This window comes from Falco peregrinus, chromosome 2, assembly GCF_023634155.1.
Source record: "Falco peregrinus isolate bFalPer1 chromosome 2, bFalPer1.pri, whole genome shotgun sequence".
Lineage (NCBI taxonomy): Eukaryota > Metazoa > Chordata > Aves > Falconiformes > Falconidae > Falco > Falco peregrinus.
Genome location: NC_073722.1, coordinates 48,392,041 through 48,418,911, shown reverse-complemented (window position 1 = coordinate 48,418,911; position 26,871 = coordinate 48,392,041). Strand labels below are relative to the sequence as shown.

At 38.5% G+C, this 26,871-nt stretch overlaps 1 protein-coding gene across 4 annotated transcripts in view; it reads right to left on the bottom strand.

The window, feature by feature from the left end:
• Positions 1 to 19,970, bottom strand: part of RGS12 (regulator of G protein signaling 12) — an 87,430-nt gene extending 67,460 nt beyond the window's left edge. For 3 of the 4 annotated variants that reach the window (XM_005229811.4, XM_027790838.2, XM_027790843.2), the window contains exons 1-2: positions 19,831 to 19,969; positions 11,665 to 13,611 (exon numbers count right to left, since the gene is read on the bottom strand). In XM_005229811.4, the coding sequence (XP_005229868.1) occupies positions 11,665 to 13,521 (1,857 nt within the window). In that variant the 5' untranslated portion in view covers positions 13,522 to 13,611; positions 19,831 to 19,969. Of the gene's footprint in view, positions 1 to 11,664; positions 13,612 to 19,830 lie in introns of all 4 variants that reach the window. The other variant, XM_027790844.2, reaches the window with a different exon arrangement.
• Positions 19,971 to 26,871: the final 6,901 nt, after the last annotated feature.

The following is a 26,871-nucleotide window of genomic DNA, read 5'->3' as shown; positions in this document are numbered from 1 at the left end:
ATGACAAAAAAACCCGCTGTTTCATTCACTGTTAGCTGCCAAATTAAATCACTGAAATTTGCTACATGAACACTGGTCTATGTTTTTTTTTAAATACAGATTGCCTATAAACCCTAGAACTATTTACTATCCTATCTTCAAGATTCTCTTCCAGAAACACTGTCTTGCTGAATCTGTAACAGAAAACTCTAAAAATATCTAGATATTCAAGAAAATCAATGAAATCCTATCACAGGACAGTATTAGAAATTAAAACATCCATCCGATAGTTCACCAAGTATCTTCATTTTAGGAATCCAGAAACAAACAGAAAGGCACAGAAATTTGTGAAACAAGTTGATTAGTGAAAAGCATGTCCTACAGCAATACATCCTCTGTGTCTTGCAATGCAGACACTTATAACCCTGCTACTACTATTATGGTCAAAGTACAAAAGAACTTATCTCTAAAAGCCTTTACCCTGTCATAGTTTGGCAGATGGAGAGGAAAACCAACAAAGATTAAAGGAATTAAGACACTGATGCTCTAAAAAAAATCCATTCCTTTTTCTATTCGTGTAACAAAGTAAAAATTATGAACTAGCATGGACTGAAATACCAGTTAAATGTTTAATCATAAGAGGAAAAGCAGGACAATGAATGGGTCTGCATAATTATTTTTTTTAGTATATGACTAGATCACCCCTTTTCCTTAGGCTAACAGGAAATGGCAAGTGCAAATACACTCCCCTGAAATAAGCAACAATCACTGACCAAACTATAGTCTTTCTTTCCTTTCAAATACAGGGGTTTTAATTTAATTTTGAACCTGCTTATTTGGTCTTGTGGATGAGCTACCTCCTAATCCACTTTGACAGGAAAAGCATTAAAAACAAAAGTCACCAGAGAAGGATTGATACAGCAGCAGTTTGTGAATGTGTCCAAGTAAGAACAGTTTCTGTCTGATAACAAGAAATGTGTACAAGGAAAGTACAAATGAGAAAGTGGGAAATGTATTTTGTATGTTAACAAGACAGAGGGAGTGAAGAAGCACGACTCGTGTCAGACTGCCGACAGAAGGAACAAAAATTATCCAGTTAAAGGTGACCTGCACAAATTTAGCTCTTCAAAGACAGATAGAAAAAGGATGGAATCTTAGAAGTAATTTTAACTGATAAACAGGTTAGGCAGCAGTTCTATATAACATTATTTTCAGCAGCTATGCTAGCTTAAGGACTTTGCATGTACCTCTGACCATTCACACCAGCTCCCAAGTTGCAGCAGGCTGCCCCCCTCCTCTCCACTAACAATAAACTATGGTTTACAACATGAAATAATCCTGTTTCTAACACAGATCCACAGTCATGCCAACACAACCGATGACTCTCCTTGCCAGCTTTGGCCTGAGAGTGACAGGAACTCTTAGTACTACCAAAGAAATGCAATGTGAAACTATGATAGTCAATACGATACTCTAAGCCTGGAGCTTGAGTGCACAGAAGCAAGTTCATGAAACTATCAATTATTCAGAACCCAAAGCAACCAAACACCTTTAGAAAACATCTTCAATTAGCTTAAAGGAATTACCAGCTATAGCATGAGCTGTATCATGCCCTTTCGTATTCTTGCAAATGCACTTACCAAGCACTGTAACTTTTTAACAAACTGTCACACATAACAACCCGAAATTTCCCATTTTGTATTACACAGTCTTTGTGTCTTCCTACAGTTAGATGTGGTATTGTCCTCTCATCCAAATATGTGGATATAACTAATAAAACAATAAGATTCCTCTCCTCTGGTACAACAGTTTAAAAGCTGGAGGAGCAGAAAGGAGGTAGCAAGGAAAGGGCACTGGCAGCTTTTGGTGTACAAGAGGGTAAGGAAGTGGGAGATTTTTACTAGGTGTTCAAGCCTCCCGGACAGTGACAAAATACAGGCAGCTGGCAACAATTAATCCAAAAAAAGGAGGAAAAAAGGAGAAAGAAAAACAGTGAGGCTTAGGCCAGCTTTACAACATCTAGCAATTTTAATCTTTTCATGGAGAAAACAGTTTGTGACCTTGAGGGGAAACTAAAAGGGCTAAATCTTACAGGACAGAGATTTTGGCTGCGGTGTGGAAGACCAGGAAGAGGGAAAGGTAAACTATAAGAAGAGGAGCTAATCTAAAAGGTTAAAAACACCACTAACAAGCCTGATCATCTACATTTACAGAAGGATGCTTTCAAAACTGTTTCACAATGAAAGCCAATCTCACACAATTCAGAGGCATCTGAGTGATTTTTTTTTTTAAATATTTGAGGAAAAAAGCATAAGTAATTGAACGCCATGAACAAAGTTATAAGAGCTCTACAACAAAAATATAGTTACTGGTATGTAGTAATTTTGATAGAAATTGTTTCTGTCAAGCAGGTTCTATATAAGAGCAGGTGGAACATACACAGGAACTATATAAAACCAGAAGTCAATTTCCCAGGTAAGCATCTCCCTACACTAGAAAGTCCTAATAAATTAGATTCTTTTAACAAAAGCTCTGACTATGAGCACCTGTACGAAAAGTGTCAATTTGAGTACTCATTTCTGATTAATTGCCTCTAAAAAGCACATAACAGAAGGAGGGTGCTTATATTCACAGATTTTATCTCAAAGGAGAAAAAAAATAACAGCACCAATTTAAAAGGCCTCAGTTTAAGAAGCTCAACTAGATACAGAATTTGCTATGTTCTATGTGTCACAGAGCTTAATCATACTAACTATAAAATCTCAAATTTTAATGTGTTCTACTCCTATTACCAGCTATTGAAGCTGGAGCAGCAGTTCATCTTTACAAAAACGCCAGCTTAAGACTTCAGAAAGAAAGCTCCTAATTTAGACCTTTCTGAAAAGGGATGGGAAACAGGGATGCTACAGTAATACCAACATGGTGCACAAAATCTCAAAAAACAGTGAAAGCCTTGGAGGATTGTAGAACAAAGCAGCTGATACAAATATTTTCATCAACATTAGTCTCAAATCCTCCTCTGGACCACTTGGCTTAATCTTCCTCTGTTGTCCACTACCATCCCCAAGTGCCCATTCTTCGGATTATGGGTCCTGTTAGCAGAGCGACCACCCTGAAGCTGAAGCAATGCAGTCAGACTGTAGGCCACCACCTCCCTTTGCCCCTCATCCTATCAGCCAGTGTCACACGCTCCTCCACCCAAAAACTGACAGCACAGACTTGCAGGACTTGTAAAGTGAGGGTCTGTGGGGCCTGAGAATGGGATGGATTGAAATACCGGGTACGCTGGGTTAGGGCCTCTCGTACCTGAAAGAGATAAAAGAATCTGGGAAGGAAATGGGAAAGAGTTTGCTGTGGTCCAGTCCCCTGGACCATAGCAGGAACAGAAGCAGTAAGTCCTGAGGTACAGAAGGCATGCTGATAAGAGAGGGCTCCATATGCTATAGAACAAAAAAGAATTAAGTAACACCCTCCAGGCTGCCCCACACTGCTGCCATCATCATGGATTGGTATCACCTCAGAAAACTGGACTAGGTGGGGGAGGTCTAGCATCATTCAAACTTTACTGACAGCTTTTCCACAGCCTTTAATTCCTGTAATGATTTATATTTTTTTTTTTTGGCACCAGTATGACAATGGATTCAAATGGTATCACTCACCATTACTGGTCAATGGATCTGGTCACTTTTAAGAATACCTCTTTATTAATCATTTCACTGCCTTCCAACCGTTACAGGGGCATTTTTAATGGCAGTTCGGCCCATAATATAATAAAGAATGATGTAAAATTTCATGTAAGATCTCTGTGCACTCTGGGAAGACACAGAAAATAGGCTGTCCTGTCACACTGGACATCCAAGTAAATGAAATTTATTGCTTGTCTCCTGTACTAAGGATAATAAGCACAAAACACTGACCGCCTACATTTCAGTACTAGCCTAATCCCTTTTCAAACAAAAAAGCACACATGCTGATGGCATTAATGCAGATGGAATAGTAAAATCATTTTCTCAGTATAACAAGATAACAGTATCCTTTATGAGTTGGAAGCCTATTAATTGGAAATTGCAGAGGAACAGAAAGATCCGAGTACACTAGAGGAAAACGTGGAGAAAATTACAAGTACACACATAACAAGTGGCTCGAAATCATCTTGAACATTAGGTAAGCATTAGCTGGGAACATTAAGTCAGTATGGCCCAATAATCAGTAACAATCAAAAAGGCAAATGAAGATTCATGAGAAAAGTGAAAGAAATCAAGAAATAAGTTTTATGACTACATTGCCTGCCCACTGCTTATAATACTGGTCAACCCATACCAAAAGTAATATAGCATAACTAAGGGAGAAAGACTAAAATTACAAAAAACTTTTGCATGGGAGGAGACTAAGCTGACTTCTGTTTGGAAAGTAGGTGACTGGTGGTTGAGGTTTAAAACAAAATAAAATGCCTAAGAGAAAATAGACAGTAAGATTGTTCAGTATTTCTTATGGCAAATATTAGCAGGTATGAAATGAAACTATATAGAAGTAACAATTATGTACTGTTTTCTTTCCATGCTATTAAACTGCAGAATATACGTCAAGTGATACCAGGAATGCCAGAAGTACAACTGAGTTTAAGAAAAAACAAATTCAAGAACAAAGGTTATTACACACAATGATATGGATGGATAGTGCCTCTACCAGAGGAAAGTCTCTAAACCACATGCTGCTGCAAATTAGGAGATTTTTTTCACTGTTCTTCTAGGATTCCTCTAAGCAGCTGCTCCTGGATGGTATCCAAAACAGAATATTGACCTCAATATTGGATATCTCATTTGATATATATATATGGATGTTTTTACTGATTGATTACAAAAGAAGTATTAACCATCAGTGCTATGTGCTATGCAAAAAGTAATATGTTAAGAGGTATTTTGGGAAGTTACTGGCAATAGAGACAGGAAAATATATTTTTGTATATTTTTGTATTATTTTTGTATCTGTAATTGTATATTACAATTACACAAAAGCTTGACCAGGAAATCAGCATAAAATTTTGGCCACTCAGCTCCAAGAAAGAATTTAAACTAGAATACTTACTGAAAGAGCTACTAAAGTTATCCAGAGAATGAAAACCTTACTTCCCAGAAGACTGAAAGACTAACTGCTTTACATCAAACAAAATTAAAGCCAAAAGAGAACAAAAAGGTAAACACTGAAAAAAAGACTCAAATTCACTAAAGGAGTCACTAGCAGCAGAGGAAATGAGTATAAGGTGCCCATGACTAGATTTCATACTGGAAAAATCAAAACAAGTGTCTAACATTGTAATAGAAATGTAATACATTTCTGTAGAAGGCTGGGTGCAAACACATTTTTTTTCAAGGTACAGCTGCTAAATGTATGGGAGGCATGACAATACATGACTGCCTAAAAGACCTAAAATTTGGTTGGATGATGCAGAAAATCCTCCTCTAGTACTATCTTTGCAACTTTCTGATGTCTTAATGGCAATTTTATTGATGGGATTTATTTTCAAGTCTTTCTCTTGAGGCTTCATTTTTCCATGTTTATGTTTAGATACTTCAGGCAAGTTTTAGCAATTCCATATTTATCTTTGTTAATCAAAGACCTTTGATTCCATACTGATGTATTTCTTCTAGAGTGAAGAACTGCTCTTTTACACTCCTTTTTTTCTCTACATCTTCTCAACTGCAAGGAATTGGGGTCTATCTTTGTATAACTGAAAGCTCAGACAATAATGTTATAATCTTCTATCTCAAAGCTTCTACATTTAAAACTTAAAATAGAGCCATTTTTATTATTTCAACTCATTCTGTGCTAATTATTTTTCTCGACACTACTTTATTATGACTTTTGTTTCTCAAGGTGCTACATTCTTCTATGATTTTGCAACTCAAAACTAGCTCAGAAATACTTACGATGCCAGCATCTCCTCTTAATTTTCATGATGTTAATTGCAGTCCAAACCTACACTTGATCTAGAAAACATTTAAATTCAGGTATAATGAAAAAATCTAAATCCCTAGCACGTAAATTTGAAATGAGAAAATTTCACAAAGTCAGCATTGCTCTACAATCATTTACTTTCCAGATTTTACGTAATTTCTTTTTCAGAGAAAAACACCCACCATTATTTTGGCTTTTTATACATTTTTAAAGATCCTAGAACTGACCACCTTTTAAAATTTTAGAAGATTACAATCATATGAAAAGGCTGAATTAAATTACTGAACGCTTAATTGCTTTTCATTTTCTCATAGGAAATGTATCAGAGGACCGGTTTCATATAAATGCCTCTTTCCAGATTAATTCACATTAGCACATTCTCAAGATCTAGCTTGATGTTTCAGATTTCAGTTGAGTTCTCTTGAAGGTATATACGTACATCTCAAATCAGATCAAAGCCTGTAATTCCAAAGGTTCACATTAAATTGCACAGTGTAAGAATAGCAATCCAGCTGCCATTAATTCTGCTTTATAAACAGCTGGGGTGGAACAATTTAAGCTAGTGATCAAACAGAATTGCAGAGGAAAGGGAAAAAAACATGTAATTATACAACAAAAAACAAATATGGGAACCACACAGCTTTGCCAACATTGTCTTTGCATCTAAAATATCTGCCTTTCAGTTACCAACATTAAAAAATGCAATTCTTGGATTTGAAGCAAATTACAAATTTTCACAAAAAAACTATTCCATTTTTAACTTGAACAGTGTATATTTTTCAGTAGTACTTGCTTTGGAAACAAGGACAACTCTGAACTAGTTACAGTTAAACTTCTGATGAAAACAGAGTAACAATTACAGTAAACCAGAAAATATATCACCAAGGAAACATGCGTTAATGAACCCCTCAGTATTGCTTACCTGTCTTCTCTCTTCTACATTTTTACAATATTTTCAATAGCTTAAGTCATGAAGGTTACAAAGCAGCTGACTTTTGGTTTAAAAACAAAAACGTATTTGCAATACTATTGTCCAGTGAGTCTAAGACAATGAGATGATATATTTTTTTCTTCCTCTAAGGTCTACAAATAGGATCCGTTTACAAATTCACACTTCATGAGCGCAAGCAATAGTATGGTCAAGATAGAAGTCCTAAAACAAATGTGAAACAGAAAAGGGTTTCTAAAAATCAATACTCAAAATTTTAAAAGGCTTTTTAATTACCTTGTAATTTACTGTTGTCATATTCTTTTGGAATAAACCTAGTACCCAAATACTAGTTATTAAGGTCAGGTTGTAAAACCTCTCTCTTGTGATCTTAAATGTTGTACTTGCCTCCACAATACAAAAACAGACTTTCTTTCTACAAAAAGAATGACGAGACATCAGTGCCTAGGATTCTACCCTCATGGAGAGTAAACTCAAAGACTAAACAGACTGTTACAAAGCTTTCCAGTGGAAAAAGGAGTATTTTCCCAGTAAGACAATTTAAAACAGTAATGGGTAGACATATTTTTGGCCAGGCACTAGCCCAAAAACAGAGAGTGAGGGCTGAGCAAAATCAAATGTATTATATTCATTTAGTCTAGAGGGAAAGAAATGCTTCCCTGTGCAGCAATTTCTCAAGTTCCTTGCCAATCCTAACATCCCCTGATGTTTTCATATTGTTTATGGTGCTTTTCTTTTGCGTAACCCAAAATCATGCAAAAGGCAGAGTAGGTAAGTGACTGGAACTTGGAGTGCTGAAGAAGATGGAAATAATGCAACAGCTAAGTCAGTAGAGCACAAAAGGAGTAACAAACAAAAAAGCAGGAATTATTCCATTCCCACTGAAAACATAACTCTTGATCTGCTCCTTGACCTCATTAGCCTACCCACTATGAGTCTTACAGCAATTTAGAAGCTTCTCGACACCAGAAATCTCCTTAGTCATTCTGAGGTTGAAAGCCACCTTAGTTTCCACGATCTGCCTTTTCAGTGAATTTCAGCAATATCACCAGGCCTCCCACTATTTGTTTTGGTCTAAGGCTTACAGAATTCAAGGATCTAAAAGACAAAGACCCAAAATGTCTCCTAAGATGCTTCAAAAGAAATCTGTTCACATGAAACTTCTAAGAAATATGGGAAATGTGAAGTTCAGTACAGGAAGTAATTTTAGAGGGTGCACAGGGCCAGAGGTACGTACCTTCCAGTAAATCTCAGAAGAGATAGAAGAGAACTAAAATTTCCCTGGTTTAGTTCTCCTCTTCCCATGTACAACAACCATTTTAAAACCCAAAGAATAAAACCCAGAAAAATAGAGCAATTTTATGAGTTCAGTGATTTAGGGATAAATTCCTTACAACATTCTAAAGCAAAACAAAAAAACCTCATGCTATCCAGTAACATTTAATCAAATTAGGCATTTCTAAATTTTTCAACTATTCACACTTTATACAGACCTTTAAAATGCTTTGTAGCGGTGAAAAGAATATTTTTAAAGGGTTTTTGCCAATTATTACAAAATTAACCACAATTCTAATTTGTAAGCTGAAAACTTTATCATTAAAGGGAAAACAAAACTCAGAAAACATGTTTACTTCCTTGTAACCTAAGTCTGAAAGGCCATACCTATTCCTACCAACAAGAAACATTTCCCATGTCCAGCTCTGAAAGTGCAATTTTAAATAGGTATGTTCACTAGTGCTTTCTCACATCTGATCATGTTCTGTACCATTCACAAAGGTTTTATCAGTGCACCTATAAAATCAGTTTATGACCCTCTTACCCACCACTAACACTGTATAGTAACAGTGTATTTTGCTCAGTTACATTTGTTGTGATCATCTGTTTAACTGCACAGCAGTTCTGCTAGATCAGAATTGCATTCAGGAACTCACATCCTTTCCCCAGCATGTACTTAAAACTCCAAGGAAGACGATGCATAATATGGATGTGCAGAGTCCATCAAAAAACTCTACTTTGGTAACCTTTTCTCCCTCTGGTGTCTTCTACACACTCCCACTTGTAGGATGTATTACCATTCAGTATCAACATAAAAGACAAAACCCCCCACCTTAATTAAAAAGCAATTTAAGGACTGCTCTGCTAAATGAAGCATTACGTTCAGCCACTAGGTTGTAAAAGTATTAATGTAATCCCACGTGGCCATTTTATATACTTATTCCATGACTGGAATGTGTCTGAGCATGCTGTGTGAAATCAGTCCTTACCACTTAAAAAGGTCACAGGAAGCTGAGGACACATAGTTTTCCAGAACCCAGCATCTAATCCATCTGAATAATGTTTTAGAATTAACAGTCTTACCTCTTCTCTTCACACAAAGCAAAAAGAGGGTCTGAATTTCTAATTATCATTATTTATGAAAGCAAATTAGTGCTCTAATATGCAAAAACATAGATTTTCTCTATTTCTGCAGTACTTAAAGAAGTACAGAGGTACATTCATCAATAATGACATCCCCTGACTATTTTTCATTAAAGATTTAAGGTAAGAACATAGTACTACTTCATCTTTATGAATTGCTCTGAATAATGCTAAGTGCTTGCAACTCATGCTTGCAAATGATTTCAAGACTTCCATGAGCTTTTCTCAGCAGTTTCAGTAGCCTTCAATAATACTGAAAAACAAAATAAAAATGCAAAAGAGGTTCTATAGCCTTAATGAGGAGACTAAATGCTAAAGCCACGTAGGAACATTTTAAATGAGACTTGCAAACAGATTTGTTATTAATCGAAGAAGAGAATGCCTATTTTATTAGTAAATACACTTAAAAGGGAAGACTGAGACATTTAGTGTTGGAACATATATACTGGTGTATACTGATCTGAATGATACAGTAGGTGAAATATTATTATTGTTTACCCACACATAGAACATCTTCCATCTTAAAATGTAAAATTGTCTATGAGATTTTCATTGGCATATTCTTGACTTCCATGAAATAAAAGTTTCAAACATTTCAGGAATATTTTCAGTTTTAAATCTCCCAGGGGAAAAAAAAAATCGAATTCATATTACTACCATGAATAACACTGCAGACATAAATTTGTTGCAGAGACTCTGAAGGAATTTCAACAGCATCCCATGCAGCTGGTCCAGTTCCCAAGGAGCACTTGGGACCAACATTCAAAATGCATCTGCACCAGGTGCTGCATATAAAAAGGCCTTTTCCCTGGTCCACCAGCAAAGAGACAAGGAGCACATAGTCTTCAGAGTAGCAGATAGAATTAATGGATAGGTAGTTTGGGTGGGCAATGTTTACACATGAAACGTTTCCATTTGGATAATTTCTATTTGGTTTTTGAAAAGTGTGAATCACCACCTATTTAAGATGACTTGAAATTTATTACATTATTGTGGGTCTGGAAAACATTGCTGCCTGCAGCAGTCACTTCACCTTAAAAATATACTATTATATATACTAGTTCATTTTTTCATTTTCAGCACAAAAAGCACACAAAAGAATGTATGAGAAAGTTGTTGGCTTCACAGTGCAAGAAAAGCAATAAAAATTAATTTCTCTTTCCACACCAAAATTTTCTGAAGTTCTTGATTCTAATCCCCAAAAACTCTATGCATCTATGCCTGAGTGTCACACCAATGCAAAGATATTGTTTATAACAGTATGAAACAACTAATGAATCTCTACTGTAATCCACTTCAGCAGCAGTTGGATATTTTTAACCAGGTGAAAAAAACATTTTTTTCAAAAGCAGACTTGGATAGCATGATGGACAGTTGAATCAATCATATAAGCAATACTTCCTCATGAAAGGACAATGCTTCTTCAATACTGTTCTGGAGTTTAAGGTTGTTTGTCGACTCCAGGGAAAGACACGTTTTAGATACAACTGTGCTAGTAACTCGTTTAGTTTAGCACAAATGGCCTCCGCTTTACTAGAATCCCAGCTATAAACAACATGAAATTAGTTCCCTCAACAGCAAAACCTGTATGTGACAAAGCAAACGGTACATAATTATGTTGGATACCCCTCCCACACTTTTTACATCTTCTCACTGTGGTTTATAGAAGCCTAATAGTAGACAAAACAAGTAAATGAAGCAGGAATTTGGAATAAAATCTGAATTACAGTTTACTGGCAGAATGTCAGATTTGTGACTTAACAGTGGACACTATATTCACCACTAACAATTATCCTTTGACGTAGGTTTAAATCTACTTGGATTGAAACGTTTGACAGAGCAAATTTTTATAAAAATATTGTCTCAGTTAAAGTTAAATGTGTATAACACAAGTTTTTTACTAACGATTAGACTACATCTCTATAAAAATAGATATCACTAAAATAATACCATTTGCAAGCCAGCCTTCTATAAAAAAGGAACCAGACTGAAGATGCAGACTGTTTCCATTCTTTTGCTGCTGGAGGTCAGAAGGAACTGAAGTTGCTAGAATGTCATGTCTCCTTTTATTGCAATGCCACTGCAACATTTGGAAACAATGAAGAGACCAGAAGAAATGTGAGAAAGCTCTAACAGACAACACTTCCCACAAACTTACAATTCCAGAGCTGCAGTCAATTAAAACAGGAATATGCAAAGCCTCAGTGAAGGAGAAAGAACTATATTATTTTCTTCATCTGAAATTTTGTAAATGATAAAATACATGTTTAAATTTTAGTGTGCAAATATTATGGTGTAAAAATACCATAGGCTGTTGGGCATGCATTTTTGTTTTTTAGGAGCCAGCATCATTACATTCTTACCTTTTTATCTTCTTTAGGCTTCCTGATACTGTGTGGAGGGGCAAATTTGTTCTGCATGCAAAACATCTTCTTAGACCATTCATTTTTATGAGATTTTAACTGAGGCTGACCAAAGCTGCCATCAACTCTGTACCTGTCAGCTGGAATCTTACTCATTGGCGGGGGAAGAGTTCCACAGTTAACACTTGACCAGCCATCCGTAGAATCAGTGTAGGACTCCTGGTCACTAGCATTTCCATGCTGCCATTCTTGTAAAACATGCACAGGCAACCACCTTTGATTGCCTATGCCTGCAGCATTTTTCTTTGATGGGGGTACTGAATTTCGGGAGGAAACCAGGGGAACTTCAATACGAGCAGAAGGACTTAGGTGTTTGCTTACATTTTGGGACTTATCATTCTGAATTACTTCTAAAGGAACGTTTCCTTCTTGTTCATGACAGAAGCCATTCCAATGGGAAGCAGGCTGATTTTGTCCCCTTCCTACTGGATTTTCCCACATGCTGTTAGGAATGTGTTTACTTGGATTGCTCCCTAAATCAACCACCAAAACCCTATTATTCTTTTCTTCTTGGTTAAAATTTCCAATTCCACTATCACTGTTACTGCTTGTACTATTATTCTGATGAGCATCTGCATCACCATCAAGAAAAGCTCTTGCACGCATTCCCTCAATCAATTCTCCCATATCCCTATACAGGACAGAAATAAACTGAAGAACAGGTAGAGATGACGTTGGGAACTCTAGACAGCCATTTGTGTCTGGATCTGCTGTACATTCCAGTCCAAAACGTCTTGCTATGCCCTGGTGAATTTTATGGTGAAATAGTTCAGGATCCACCATAAAAACATGGCAAGATGTCCTCAGAACACCTTCATCTTCCAGAGCAAAGCTTGCATCATCATTTGTCTGCATTGTAACTAGTCCAAAGAATCTTCTATCATCTGGGCAAACAGCACTGAATGCCAGTTTCTCTGCAGGATATTCTGCCACTACACCGGATTTGTCACTGCAGAGTTGAATACAGTCATGCATTATCTTCATCATCACTAGTGAATGGATTTTTTGTTCTGCTCGCAGACGTCTCATGCATCCACGAATAGCCTGCAAGCTCTCATTTTCCAAATTTGAGGTTGTTGAAGGAAGTTCAATCGAGCCTAGGTAACCTACAATCATGGCAACATTTAAAATGCTTGCATCTAATCCAAAGTCTTCCACACTCTCTAGTCCAACTCTAAAAACGGAATCATCATTCAGGACTTTGGATATTTCTTCCCTTGACAGCAGGTTTGGATTGCTTACACTTTCATTGCCAGTTTCAAATTTAGTACCAGCAGAAATTGAAAACGACCTTTGTTTTGGTGCAGAATTATCTGCATGACCAGCACAAAGAGTAGGGTTCTCAAAGATCATGTTGAAAATGCCACCGGACTGCATTTCTTCAACAACTTTCTCTGCTCTGTTTATACCCAGAGCTTTAGAGTCAGGTTTGGGTTTCAGCCACCCCTTCCCATCATAAAAACCAACTTCTTCATCACTTGAACATGAATCCATATGACTAATCCCTTCAGCAATGACCATATGCAGGACTCCAGAACATTTTCCTATAAGTTTCACTACATCTTCATGAGAGGCTTTTTTCACATTGATTTCATTAACTGCAAATATCTGATCTCCTGCTTTAAGTCCAACATAATCTGCAGGGCTTCCTTTCATAACACAACTAAGAACACAAGGAGCTTGTCCAGAAAGGGTAAACCCATAACCTGCTCTTCCTCTAGCAACTTCCACGCTTCGTATCCGAGAAGCGGCATGCATGTTGAGTCGACGTTTGACCGTTTCCCCTGGTCTATACATTTTGGGGTTTTTTCCTGAAATAGGAAAACTTTTATTTAGTCTCTTTTCCTGTCATGTTTCAAGAGTATCACTTCTTCATCTGATGAAGCTCTAAAGAAAGAAAGAAAAAAAAAAGGACACTTTAATTCTCAGTCATATTTCACGTTTTATAGCACCCAGTATTCCCTTTAGCGTTCAGAAACATTGCTAGTGAACTCTACCAAAAACTACTGCTAGAGAGTCAACACAACACTCAAAACAATTTGAAAAGGACAGGTACCACAGTCTTAATTTTACTGATGAAAAAGCAGTAGCAAATGCAAATAAAGTGGCTGTCCAAAATAAGAAAGTAACTGAATGGCAAAGCAAAGAACAGAATCTAAGTCTTCCGATGTACAGCCAGTGTTTTTATACTACAGCATGTAACATCTTCCCAAACTCTACGACACTACCTACTATTCAATTAACTTCTGGATTACTGCCAGAATACCACCAAATTTTACAGCACAGTGAAAATCCTGGATGAAGCTCATCTGTCCTTTCCCAGCAACATAAAAATTAGAGCTCAAGTGTGTCTATTTGGCTACAGCCCACCCCACATTATACTCCATGTATAGAAACAGGTACCAAATGTATCCATGTAAAACAGGTTAGAGAAGTTACCCCTAGAATTGCCTGTATCTCTCCACTGAGTGACTATAAAGGCAGAATAAAATAAGTGTCTCAAACTTCAACTTTTGCACATACATTTCAGTTACATACACAACAAATGGCCATTCAATCATGTATTAGACCAAAGGTATCCAAAATCAGATTTACTTTGCTACACCAATCAATCTACTCAAAAATAATGTCAGAAAGCAAACAGTATAAAAAAAATGCATTTCAGTCAGTCATTCCAACTTCAACGTGTTTCAGTTTAGCCTAAAATTTCAAAAAAAAAGAGGAAGAAAAAAGGAACTCCACATGCTGCCAGTATTAATCTCAGCATGACTTTACAATTAAGATAAAGCAGCTTTATATGAACAGCAAGAAATAGCAGATTTCATTACATTTTGGTGTTGACACTGAAGTCTGGATGTGTTGTTCCAATTATATACTCAGGTAAATTCCATTGGTTTAGACAGGGTTCCTCCACTAAGCAGGTTAAAATGAGTAATGTCTTAACACAAAGAATAGAAATGACAACTTGTTCAACTTTTGAAACTATACCCTTGTTGCATCATATGAACTTTTACTTCCACAGGTCTGGAGGATGACTGACTGAAGTAGCAGGAGGACTACAGCTACATACAATTGCAATAAACTCAGTCTGATTAAGTGAGAACTAATCTGAAAATAATTACTGCTCTGAGCTGGTCCACAGGCTTATTCATAACTCAGTCACACTGTAACATACTTAAAGTGTGTAAGGTACTCAAAGCAGGTATCTTGTATATGTGGGCAACTTTTTAGATAAATACACATAAATATATATACACACATGGAGAGACACACATTCATCATATCTAAAGTGTTAAATTAGTGGTGTCCAATCTCCTACTTGCATGGAAGAAAAATGACCAAGAAATCCTTCTGATAACTGCTCTCAGCTACAGAAATAACAAAAAACCCCAACCACACTCAAAACATGATGCAATCCACAGCACACTACTTTCACAGTATTTTTGCCTGGGATAGACCAAACAGAAAGACCGTAACTTCAAACATTCTACACACACACAAAAATCAAACACAATTTAGGATCAAAGTCTTAACTACCTAACTATATATGAGCTGTCCGATTACCAAATTTAAAAACATCACTGTTGTTTCTTGAATATTCTGCTAAATACTCAACTACAGGATGTGATTCCCTTAGGACCCTTCCAAATCCTAAACAGGACATCCTTCAAGATACCAGAAGACATCCACTTGGCTGTACTTTGAGTTTTTTAGTTTGCATTTTTTTTTGAACAGAGGGACATCAGGTTTTTATGTCTCCATGCTGCAGCTGTGACTGTTCAATGTAGTATGGTTTTTGCAAATTGTTTTAATATAGCAATTATCTAGCTTAAATAACAACAGTTCCCCTATAATTTGAGGAAAAAAACCCAAAAAACTTAGCTTTAAGAAGTAATGAAATGTCACACTTAACCTTTAAATGGAAATCATAACATAAGAAGTGCTCTGCAAACATTTCACCAAACTCACACATTGCTGTAAAAGACCCCTGTCAACTTGCATCCAGTCTTGTGCCTTAAACATAGTGACCTTTTCCTGATGAGGCTAAACTTGTGAACCAAGAGATCACTGTGCATTCAGCTATCCCCAACTAGGTCTGGTACTTTCTGAAAATAATAACTTCAAGACATAGTTCTCCAACCAAAAAAAACCGAACCAACAAATGCCCAACAGTAGATAAAAACCTGCTATCTAGGAGCATGAATACATACACGTTTTAATTTGTCTTACAGTGAATAATTTTGTTCTCAATTGTCTGGAGAATAGCCTAATGTGTCCCTTGGGTACCCTCCAAAACCATGCTGCTAACCAGGTCAACACAAAGCACTGTAGCAACTGGCACCTAAAATTGTGCTACTAGCTTGCAAAAGGAAAGGAAACAATTGAAAGAGTATTAGATTATAAATACTCTGATGAAAAAATATAATAAAAAGCAGTCATTACCAAAAAAACTTAAGACTCAATATTGTAATGTTGAAGAGCCTGATAAAAAAAAAAAACAAACAGATTTTTCCAGTTATCTTTCTAATCTATAAAAAATACCCTAAATGCAACTATAAAAGTCACACAATGAAAATACACTTAGTCTGCTCTTGGGAAGCACTGTCTTACCTCATGATTCCACATTTGCTATGACAGGCCTTCTAACTCTACTTGCAAGTCAATTTATCTATTTGCCTTCATAATCTATGCCCCTTACACATCAAGCATTTATTCCAGATGATAACTACTGATAAGGGAACATGATTCCCAAACCTGACCACTATAAAAACAAAACAGCAGGCTGCTAATACATTACTTTTATCTAATGATGCAGTCCCAGAGGTGTGAAGACTTTTAGCTATTAATATATTTGTGTAGTTTTGTGAGTGTAAAGTTAGGAAGTAATTCAACATTAAAGGGTGTTTTGCTATCAATGTGTATATATATTTAAAAAAAAACACCAACAAACAAACAAACAAAATCCCCACAAAACTGCATTACATCCACTGTAAAAGCCATCTCTCCCCTCCCTCAGTAGCTGAATATTATTGTGCACTTTTTGTGCTAATCATACCCATGACAAATAACAGCTTATTATATTTATAAAGGAAACTGCATGACAAAGGACAAATGCAGCTCTTCTGTAAGAACCCTCAACATTAAAATATGTTTTACTGCAAAAATGGCATGATAGGCAAATGGAAAAATTACTGAAATAGTGTTTCTCAGAACCAGAGAGATTCCAACAAAGAACAACTCACAAATTGTTAACAAACTAGTTCAGAACTAAATTATCAAATTACCTAATTGTCTAAGTTTTTTTTTTAATTTCTTTGCAGATTTAACACCTGAAGCTAAAGAGATGTTGTACAAAAATGGCACAAACTTCCACAGTTTCAAAGTAATCATACGTCTGAATATCCACTTCCTGTAATAAATTACAAAATGTATAGTGCTTCCAGTGAAACAAAGACATTATTCATCATTTTAGCTGCTTTGTGGGCGTCTGCATGTTTACCAAAACATGCAATTGTTAGTGACCTATATAACCTGTGATAACAGTCACAACTAACCAAAGATAAAATTATTTGAGCTGTTGATTTTCAGGTCAAATTAAATACCAAATCTTAACGAGCCTACCAATCATATACTAGTATAATTACAGCACTGAATTTTACTAATTTGATAGCAAAACTACATTCAGTCATACACAACAGGTCAGAAAAACAGTTACACCACAATACTACCCATGGCCAAGCTTACTTTGACTTTCTGCTATCATTAAGCATGATTAAGTAAGTCTTAAAGAAAAAAGTCTGTACAATACCAGAATACATCAGTGACTATTAGTCAGGAGTATATGTGCATTTTATAGCAGAAAGCAGGCCTATGAAAGCAGAGTAATTTGCAATGCACAGTAACTAAATCTCAATAAGAGTTTTGCAACATTTCAATATACTTAATAAAAACACTGAAAATACAGAATTTCTAGTATCATTTGGAGAACATCAAAAATATAAAATACTATCATTTCAGAAAATTCATCAAAATTTGTTCCAACACAGCTTAGTAATATGACACAAAACAAATACAGTTTAATAAGTACGAAATATTTCACAGGACATTTCAGACAGAAACACTAACATACACATTAAAAGTTGTTCAAGTATGTGAAATAACATAATTTGTCCAAGTACATCAGCTTTGTCACAGAACTGCAAAACAAAAAGAAACACTCCAGCGTTCTGCCAGCACACATTCTGGTCTACCATTTCAATCAATTATTTTGGGGGTATAAAACACCCAGAAATACCAGTTACAGTTGAACTGTAGTTTATCCCAGAAATACTGCATTTCTTCATGTAATGTTTTTACACATCCTAGCGTAAGTGCTATCTTTTCATGTCATTTTCAAACGCTCAAGAGAAAATAATGCTTATTTGCTTACTTTCAAGGTAGAGGTGGTTTGTTTCCTGCTTCTGCTCTTGTTAACTCATAGCAACAAAAAGAACAGAAACAGAAGGCATACTCCTGCTATAGTCTATGTTAAGACTATAACCTTGTTACACAGAGCAGTGAGGGTGCATGAAGTTTAAGACTATATTACTGATCACCAGTTCATTTTGAAAAAGCCTGACACTCAGCATAACAGGATGCATGGTAATGCACTGCTTATTATTTTAAAAGCAGATAACTGGTTGGCTTCGCTGTGTTTTTTTAATAGTGAGAGTGTAAGAGGATAAAGCGTGCACAGAGAAGAGAGCCTGTTCCCTCATCCCGCACACACACACACCTTGAAGTGCCGCAAAACTTTTCAGCATGGATGCCACTCGTTAAGGCAGAACTGTCTTTCACAAGTGATGTCACTACAAAGCACAACTGAAGTTAATGAAATTTGAATTCCACTCACTATTCAAATGTGGTACATGTTTACAGACAAGTTACACAAGAAATATAACAGCACAACCTGTCTAAGACAGCTACCAGTTGTTTGAGAACTTGGGCTGAAACAATATTTTAATTAAAAAAAATCTTATCAGCAATTCACAATTGGCAAGACATACCATTATGTTTCCTGAATAAGCAGCAACCACTTTGCCAGAAAACAAACAGGCATACCTAGCTTGATCGTTCAAAAAATACTGACTTTAATTAGTAACAGCAGGCTGGAAAATAGTTGTTAATAAAAACTCTTCTCACACCGAAGCCAGCGTACAAAGTGCAAGGAACACAAATGGCGCATTGGCTGTTCTGTCTTGACAAGACCCATGCGACTAAGGACAAAGTTTTCTAAAGCCACTACATAAACAGTCATGTGTTTACAACGCAGATTAATTTATCTGCTGTATTTAAGAAGGTGAAAAGGTGCTTTGTTGGTAGTTTGGCATTTTGTTCCCCCCCCCCCCCCTTTTCTTGCAAATACGTTCCAAACTGCCGGGACGCCGCGGAAAAGGGCAGCATTTCCAGCTGAAGGCAGCGACACGCGGGGTCTGCTGAGGGATAACAGCGGTCGGGAACAGGCTGGACACGGTTCGCAGTCAAAGGCAAGAGCTTGGCGGGGCACGGCCAGCTCCCGCCGCGGCACAGGGGGGCGGCACAGGGGACCCGGCTGCAGCGGCCCGCCGCCCCAGTGGGGAGGGGGGGGGTCCCGCACCCGGCGCTGCCCCGGGGGCGCGGAGGCAGCCCGCGGGGCACGGCGACCCGCAGGCCGCGGGGCGGGGGTCAGCGCCGCCGCTACCCGCCCGCAGCAGCGGTGCGCGGGGCAGCCGCTCGCCGGGAGGGTGGAGCTGCGGGAGGAGAGACGCGGCACCTGAGCCCGCAGGGGCGGTTTGAAAACTCAAGCGGTAAAAACAGAGGGGAGGGCACGGGGCACCCCCGGGACCCCGCACCCCGCAGCGCTGCCCGCCAGGGGTCGCGGCCAGCGCCGCAGCCCAAGGGGCGCGCAGAGGGGGCGGCGCGGGCGCTGCCCTCCCCCTCGGCTCCCTCCGCCGCGCTCCCCTCCCCCCTCAGCTCCCCTCACACCGCCCATCTGCTGCCCCGCCGCCGCCGCACCCCGAGCGGCGTCCCGGGCCAGGCGCTCGGCTGCGAGGGGGATGGGAGAGCCCCCCCCTTAGACCCACTCACCTCCGTCCCCCAGGACTCCGGCTACTCTACTGAGGCACCAGCTCCCCGGTCACCGAGGAGACGGGCGCCGGGGCTCCGCCACACAGCGCCACGGCCACTGGCTGCGCGGAGCTGTCAGTCACTGCACTCACCCGGCAGGGGTGGCGGTCGGGTTCCCGGACAGAGAAAGGGGAGAGACAATACCCAGCGCCAGAGAACTACAGCTCCCGGCGTGCCGTGCAGCCGGGCCGCTCGCCGCGGCCGTGGGGCGCGGGCCGCGCGGGGCATGCCGGGACGGGTAGTTCCTCCGTCTCGCCCAGCCGCCGCGCCAGGGCGCGGCGGGCAGCGGGCGCTCCGCCCCCTCGCCTCCCGCGGGCGGGGAGCGCGCACGCGCGGGCTGACGGCGCCCTTTCGAACGGCCGGCGGCCGCTGAGGGGGCGCGGGGCGAGAGGTGTCATGGTCGGTATCGCACGGCAGCGACAACTTGTCAGTGCGAGGACAGAAAGTGGAGGCAGTCCTCATATAAACAGCGCGATGGTGTTAGGCGGTGGGGAAGAAACTCGTTGTAATAACCTGTGGCATTGAGAAGAAGGGGCAGGTTGGTCAGGGCAGACAGGCTGGCACTAGCTTCAACCGTTAAGCTATCCAATGAGAGTAAGGAGGCAGGTGAGGCATTTCATAGTAATTAAGCATCCAGAGGGCAAAAGTATGTGTAAAGGAGAAGTTTTGCCACTCAGATGTAGCAGGACACAGGCAAGAAGTTCTCAAAATACATTGGGAACAGCTCTTTATTTCAAAAGGATGATACTAGAAAACCTTGTTTAAAATAGGAGAAATAGGAAGAGTGGAATATGGTACACGTAAAAGTGAACATCAGTTGAGAGGTTCCTGGGGAACATAAGGTCCAGAAAAAGGGAAGAATTAACCAAATCTGTTTGACTTAACAGAACCTGAAAGGGTATTGTGATCTTTGCAGAAGATTGTTATCTTTAGTTGTTAACAAGGACTTGTAGAAATCCTTTGTATGTGGGGGGTTTCTTCATTTCAGTGTGTTTCTCTATGCACCAGAAACCCGAAACGGAACTGAACCTACCAGTCACAAGGTAAAGGAGAATGCTTACCTTTTCTTTCTGTGGGTTTTTGGGGGGTTTTGTTGCAGAGCTTTTGTCAGTCTCCAGGGCAGGATAGCTATCCCACAACTCACTGTTGCTGTTACGTCTGTAAGTTAACTTTTAAATTTTAAATCTGTGGCTTGATGATTTAACTTCAGTAATCTGTCTAATTTTTATCTAGTCTGGGATGTTGTTTCTTGATATCTCCTTCCCTTTCTTAAATGCTTACAGTATGCTGGCATCTTCAGGAAAAATAAAAACATGGGCCAAAAGAAAAAGCTCTTTGGAAAAATGGAGATCCTGCTCCCATACTCCAACCTCCGCCTTCTCATTCTGCTGGCTTTTTCTTTGTCAGTCTTTCCCAAAGAGATTTCTACCAATGTGAAACATTTCAGATCAACTGAGATCCCAGTTTTTTTATCTCTTTCACCAGGTTTTATAGGAAAAGGTTCTGAAGAGGAAAATAACCAAATAAAATAAGCATTATTTCTTTTCCTTATCTTCACAGAAGACATCTTGGCAGATCAGTGTAAAATTACAAGATGATAGACCTAAGTTCTTCAGACATAGTGTCCTATAAAAGTAATTATTGATCTTTTAGGGAAGCTAAACATTCAAAATGTAAAGAAGAAAAATGACTGATTGGTTTTAAACCTCACATGATTGATTCTTTCAGGTGGGGTACAATAGTTAAAAAAAAATATTCTAGAGATCTAAATATGCCCAAAGTAGCAATAATTCTTCATCCCTTTGACTGTGGAGATGTCACAGGGGAAAGAATTGCATTCCATAAACAAAAAGTGGTTGCCATCCCTTAATGGCCCAATTATTTCCAGCTTCCATATGAAGCTGTCAAGGCTGTATGTCTTTTGCCACTATTTCTGTTGCCCATGCTACCCCAACCAATCTAGCAGTGACTTGTGCTGCCTCCTTGCTTACTGAAGGGAAGGCTGGTCAACCATGTGTTTCAAATGGTCCGACCTTTTAAACAGCTGTAACAGAAGAAAATCTCTGTGAAAGTGGCAAGTAGTAAAGTGGAATTGTAACTATTCCACAGAGGATTTGCAGTTCTCCCATTGAGTCTTTACGGACTTAAGACAAACAAATTACGCTTTATTTTGTTTCGAAGAGGAGGGATGCTAAGAAGTGGCATCAGCATCTACTAACTATAATTACTCCGTGGCAGCATCCGATTACCTTTTCCACAGATATTGAACCTGTTCTATTTGTGATAGCCAACAGAATCGATTGGACTTTTGTAATAGCACAGGAGTGTGTAAACAGTCTGATTTCACAGAAGGCTTTTCTGCAGTAGGGCAACATTTTCTACATGAGTATTGCTCAGCAAGGAAGAAGTGAACACTGAAGACTGACATGGAAACAGCTGTACTCACACAGCCTATTTGCAGTCAGAAATACCCAACACACCATGAATGAATTTAGTGCTTTTCTTTATTTAAGACTTCATGTTAGAATTTGGAACAAGGTGATTAATGGCCTCTCAGAAATCCACACAAGGTCTCAGCTGTAACTTTTCTCACTGTTTTCACCACTGTTGGAGACAATAAAGGAAGAAAGGGTGTGAAACAGTGGTAAGGATTTGTGGCTTTTGGGCTGTAAAAGCTTTGGCTTATAAGCCTAAGTAACTTAATGTTGCGTGTACAGACATCTCAATCACACCAAGCGTGGCTGTCACGAAACAGCTTGTCAGATTTGATCTGGAGAGGTTTACAATGCATCCTGTAATGAAGTGTGATTATTGCTGTCACAAACATCAGATGAGAAGCCAGAAAATAAACTTGGTCCAGCATCTGATGTGAAGGCTATGGTTTTAATTACCATTGTTTAATTACCTTGCTTAAAGGAATGAAGGTGTTGGTTTTATTTTAGACACAGAAATATCTTCATGTAAATGTCAACTTTCCCTTTTAACATTTTCAACATGTTCAAAATAGTAAAATTGTATATAATTGTCAGCATTAGATGCTTCTTCAGTATACAAACTCCATTCTAATTTCACTAGCTTAACTTTGTTCTGAACATCAGAGAAGACATTATAGTTAGCTCATGTTGGCCAGTTAATATGTAGTTGGGAGCGAAATCCTCATTAGAGAACATTCTAAAATTCCAAAAGGTCGTCCTCCTTTAGTTAACCATCATTGTCCAATCCAAAGGATCAGTGAAGATCATGTTTTCTCACTGAGGACTGCAGATGAAGACATAGCCACCAATACCTACCTTGGTTCACTGGTTAATCTAATCTGTAGAAATACCTTTACCTTTAGTTTAAACATAGTCTTCTCCCTAGTGGGAGACACTCTTGGCAGTGGGAAAAGGAAGAAGATGTTTTTATATAAATGCATTTGTTTTGGATGATGATGTTTCCTACCCTAGCATACCAATGTAAAAAAAATATATCTTTACAAGGAGCTGTGAAGTAGTGGAACTAAGCAGGGATACTTATCTTGTTAAATCTTGACAGGCCAATAGAGGACATATCCTCTCAAATCCTATTTAGACATAAAAGGATTGATTTATATACCTTGTGCATCTGCTTGGCTTTGTAATTGTGTCCTTACCTACCATGTTACTTAATTAAACATCGAAATATAGTTAAATGGGGTTTGTGTTGAAAGATTCTTGTGTGCACTTACTCTTAAATATGTGGATGCATATCTGCAAAGTTGAAGGTTTACAAGATAAAGAGTCTGGAACATCTTTCTCTGTGCGAAAACGAGCACATCTAGGCCATGGTCCTGACTGCTCCTTTGGATAGCGCTGCAATATAAATAAAACTATTTAGCATTTTAAGATTTTTCCCAGATTCACTAACATAAATCAAATTAAGCATTTAGTTGCATACAAAAATTGAAAACACAAATCATTGTTCATTGATATCTGTTTTTCTTCCCTTACCTATTACTACAAGTGATTAAAGTCAGTATCAAGTTAAACCTCCAATGCTGAAGAGCAGCCCTAATGTATACAGCCAAAAAACTCATTTCAGGTACACAAACATACCTAATATGCTTCTGCCGAGAATTGGAGACCCAAGACTGGGTGTCAGTGGAAGCATAGAAACCTCTACCCCACCATTTCTTATGGGCAAAGAGTGTATACCCTAAATTCCTCAGTTCCTGAGGAATACCTTGCTGAGCCAGAATGTTTTTAAACTTTTAATTTCATATTATGTCATGGACAACTTCTAATACTGCTAAAACACATACATAAAAAATAATTAAAAAAAAATCTAGTGTGGCTTTTGGTTGGTTTTTTTTTGCTCTGAAGGGTTATCTCTGAGACATTACTGAAAGGTTTGTTGGTTTTGGTTTTCTTTCTTTAAGCCTTGGTGTTTTAATCTTATAATTCAATATTGCCTGACTAATTAATCTCCCATGACCTTTCCGCTCCATGTAAGCTGTGTCTTCTGTCCCACTGAGCTCATTTAAGCAGAATGTCTTCAGTCCCATTGGGCTTGAAGATGTGTTTCATCTAGCAGTTGAATTTACATGTTCTGAAGAAGCACTGTATATTTTTGGTGCTGTAGGAAAGGGGATATCTCAGGGAGGTATTCCTATGGCTCTAAGTACTATGCCAAAAATGTCATTAAATTCATCGTATGCAGCAATAGCTTCTCACAGGGTGAGCAAGCTCTACTCTTGCATCTAAACAGCAAGCTGAATTAGGATCATGAGTGACATCTCCCAGTGCACGGAGTAGCACTGTCTCTTTTTTTCCTCTTTGAAACCATTTTCAGCATGGCTCTCAGGTTCACACACCATGCAAGGCTGACGTTATCGGGACTCTGCTGGCTAAGTTTATTGCTAAGCATGTTTCCTGAAGTGCTGAGATACAAATGTTAGTGTAAAAGTGCCACTCATATCCCTAAACCTCAGGAAAAACAAACTAGGAGTTCTCCAAGTTTACACATTATTGCATGAAGAGAAAATGAGAGCCTGAGGCACTGAAGAGGTGACGTCATAAGAAATAGAGAAAGTAACTTTGCATATTCTCATTTAACATAATTCCCCTGATAATAGACCCTGGCTCTGGGACAAACTATGCAGCATTAACGTGAGGAGAAGGGATCCTCTACACCCAGTAGTTAACTCTGGAATCAGAGAACACACTTTATCTCTCTGCACTCGGGATGTGACAAAGTCAAGTCCAAGCATTTTCCCATTTCCTCATCCAAGCTTTTTATCTCCAAACTCTCAAGAAAACAGAAGGTCCTTTTGGGCGGAGTTCAGTCTGTCTTTAGGATCCCTGCCAGAGGCACTGCCCTGCTTGTCATCTCTGCTCCTTAAGTTCAGCTAAAAGGGCATGACATAATCACAGCGATGCTTAAGTCCACTTTGGCAGAGGTGGTTTTGGTGTTAATGGCTTCCATGCCTAATAATGCAGAATGACAGGATTCTGCCCTGGCCCTCACATCTGATTTAACTCAGGCTGACTTCATCTTCCTTCACCTCATAAGTAGATTCTGAATGGCTTTTAAGATTAGAAGATAACTGCTCATTCTGGGTAAAAATAATCATGATTATTAGTATAAAAACTCATTAAGATATACCTACATCAAGTAGAATAATTTCTTTGTTATCCATCAAACCTTTGGTTTCATTAAAACTAGACTTGCAATTATTCTAAATGACCTTTTAGAATGAAAACAAATTGATTTCTCCATTAAGTGCATTTGTTAAGAGTCACTTTGGCCTTGACAGCATGTGTGGAAGTCTTCTCAGTGCCCTCACCATCGCTTCTTAAGGTTCCTCTCATTCTGTTCCATGGTGAAAGTTCAATGTTGATGGATTATTTCTTTGAACCTGTGGCAGCCAACCTCCTCTCTCACCTTTTTAAAGATACACTTGCAGTGGCTGTTTCATGAGTCAGGTGATCCACGCAGTTCCTGATGAAATCCTGGTGATTATGGTGGATCCTCCATAAACATCCTTTCCTTGGTAATTGGCTTGCTCCAGGTTATTGCTACCATAACATCCTAATTTCATCTGAAACAGAAAATTAGCCTATGCTTATTTCCGTAGACGTATTCTTAAGACTGAACCTGAACTGCATACCTTACACATCAAGTATACTTTCTTATTTGGAATGAGCAAGACAAGATCATGGAGCTTAGCTGTGTCTCCAGCTAAAAGATTCAGAGACATCACTATATCTGGAGACAGATGACTGAATATAAGGACTACCAGAGACTAATATTCCTGTAGTGCTGAGGAATGCTGCAGCGGTGTTCAGGCAATTTAAACTTTCATTAGGCACCATGTCATTCCTGATGCTTCAGCACATAGGCTAACTGTCTTCAATGAAAGATGCTGGTGCCCTTCTGTAAGCAAACTACAGTGTGCACGGGATGTTGCGTGGAGGTGTTCATTGCACAAGTGAACGCATACAGTCAGTCGCACAGAAGGAAAGTCTACTTGAGAATAACGTTCTTCAATGTATATTGTACCTTCTTTAACCACCTTTCTAAAATGAGATCATGGCTTATTCGCTTGAGAATGCATAAACCAAATCACAAGAAATTCTTGCCAGCAAGGAGACATGAAACAAGTGCATTATTTCTGGTGTAAACCATTTCAGCTGTAGTCATAGTTTTTACTGAATGTTAACCAATGTGAACCAGCTCTAAACAGGCTTAAATCCTTGAATACAGATGAGGTGTAGATTTAAACCCTAGGTGGACAGTTTTCTTTTTGTGAAAGATTTAACAGTGGGGTATTTCATCTTCATCTAGTGATGTTCCAAGTTAAGCTAACTGAAAAAGAAGTATATAAAATATTCATATAAGCTTAAAGAAAGTGTAGCATTAGAATTAACACCTCACAACTTCATTGCATTTGATCTAATTATATTGAATTAAAGGTAAATTATAGTTAAACCTGTAGGGGGAAGAATGAGGATCATGGAGAGTTTTTAAAGTAGTTTTGATTAA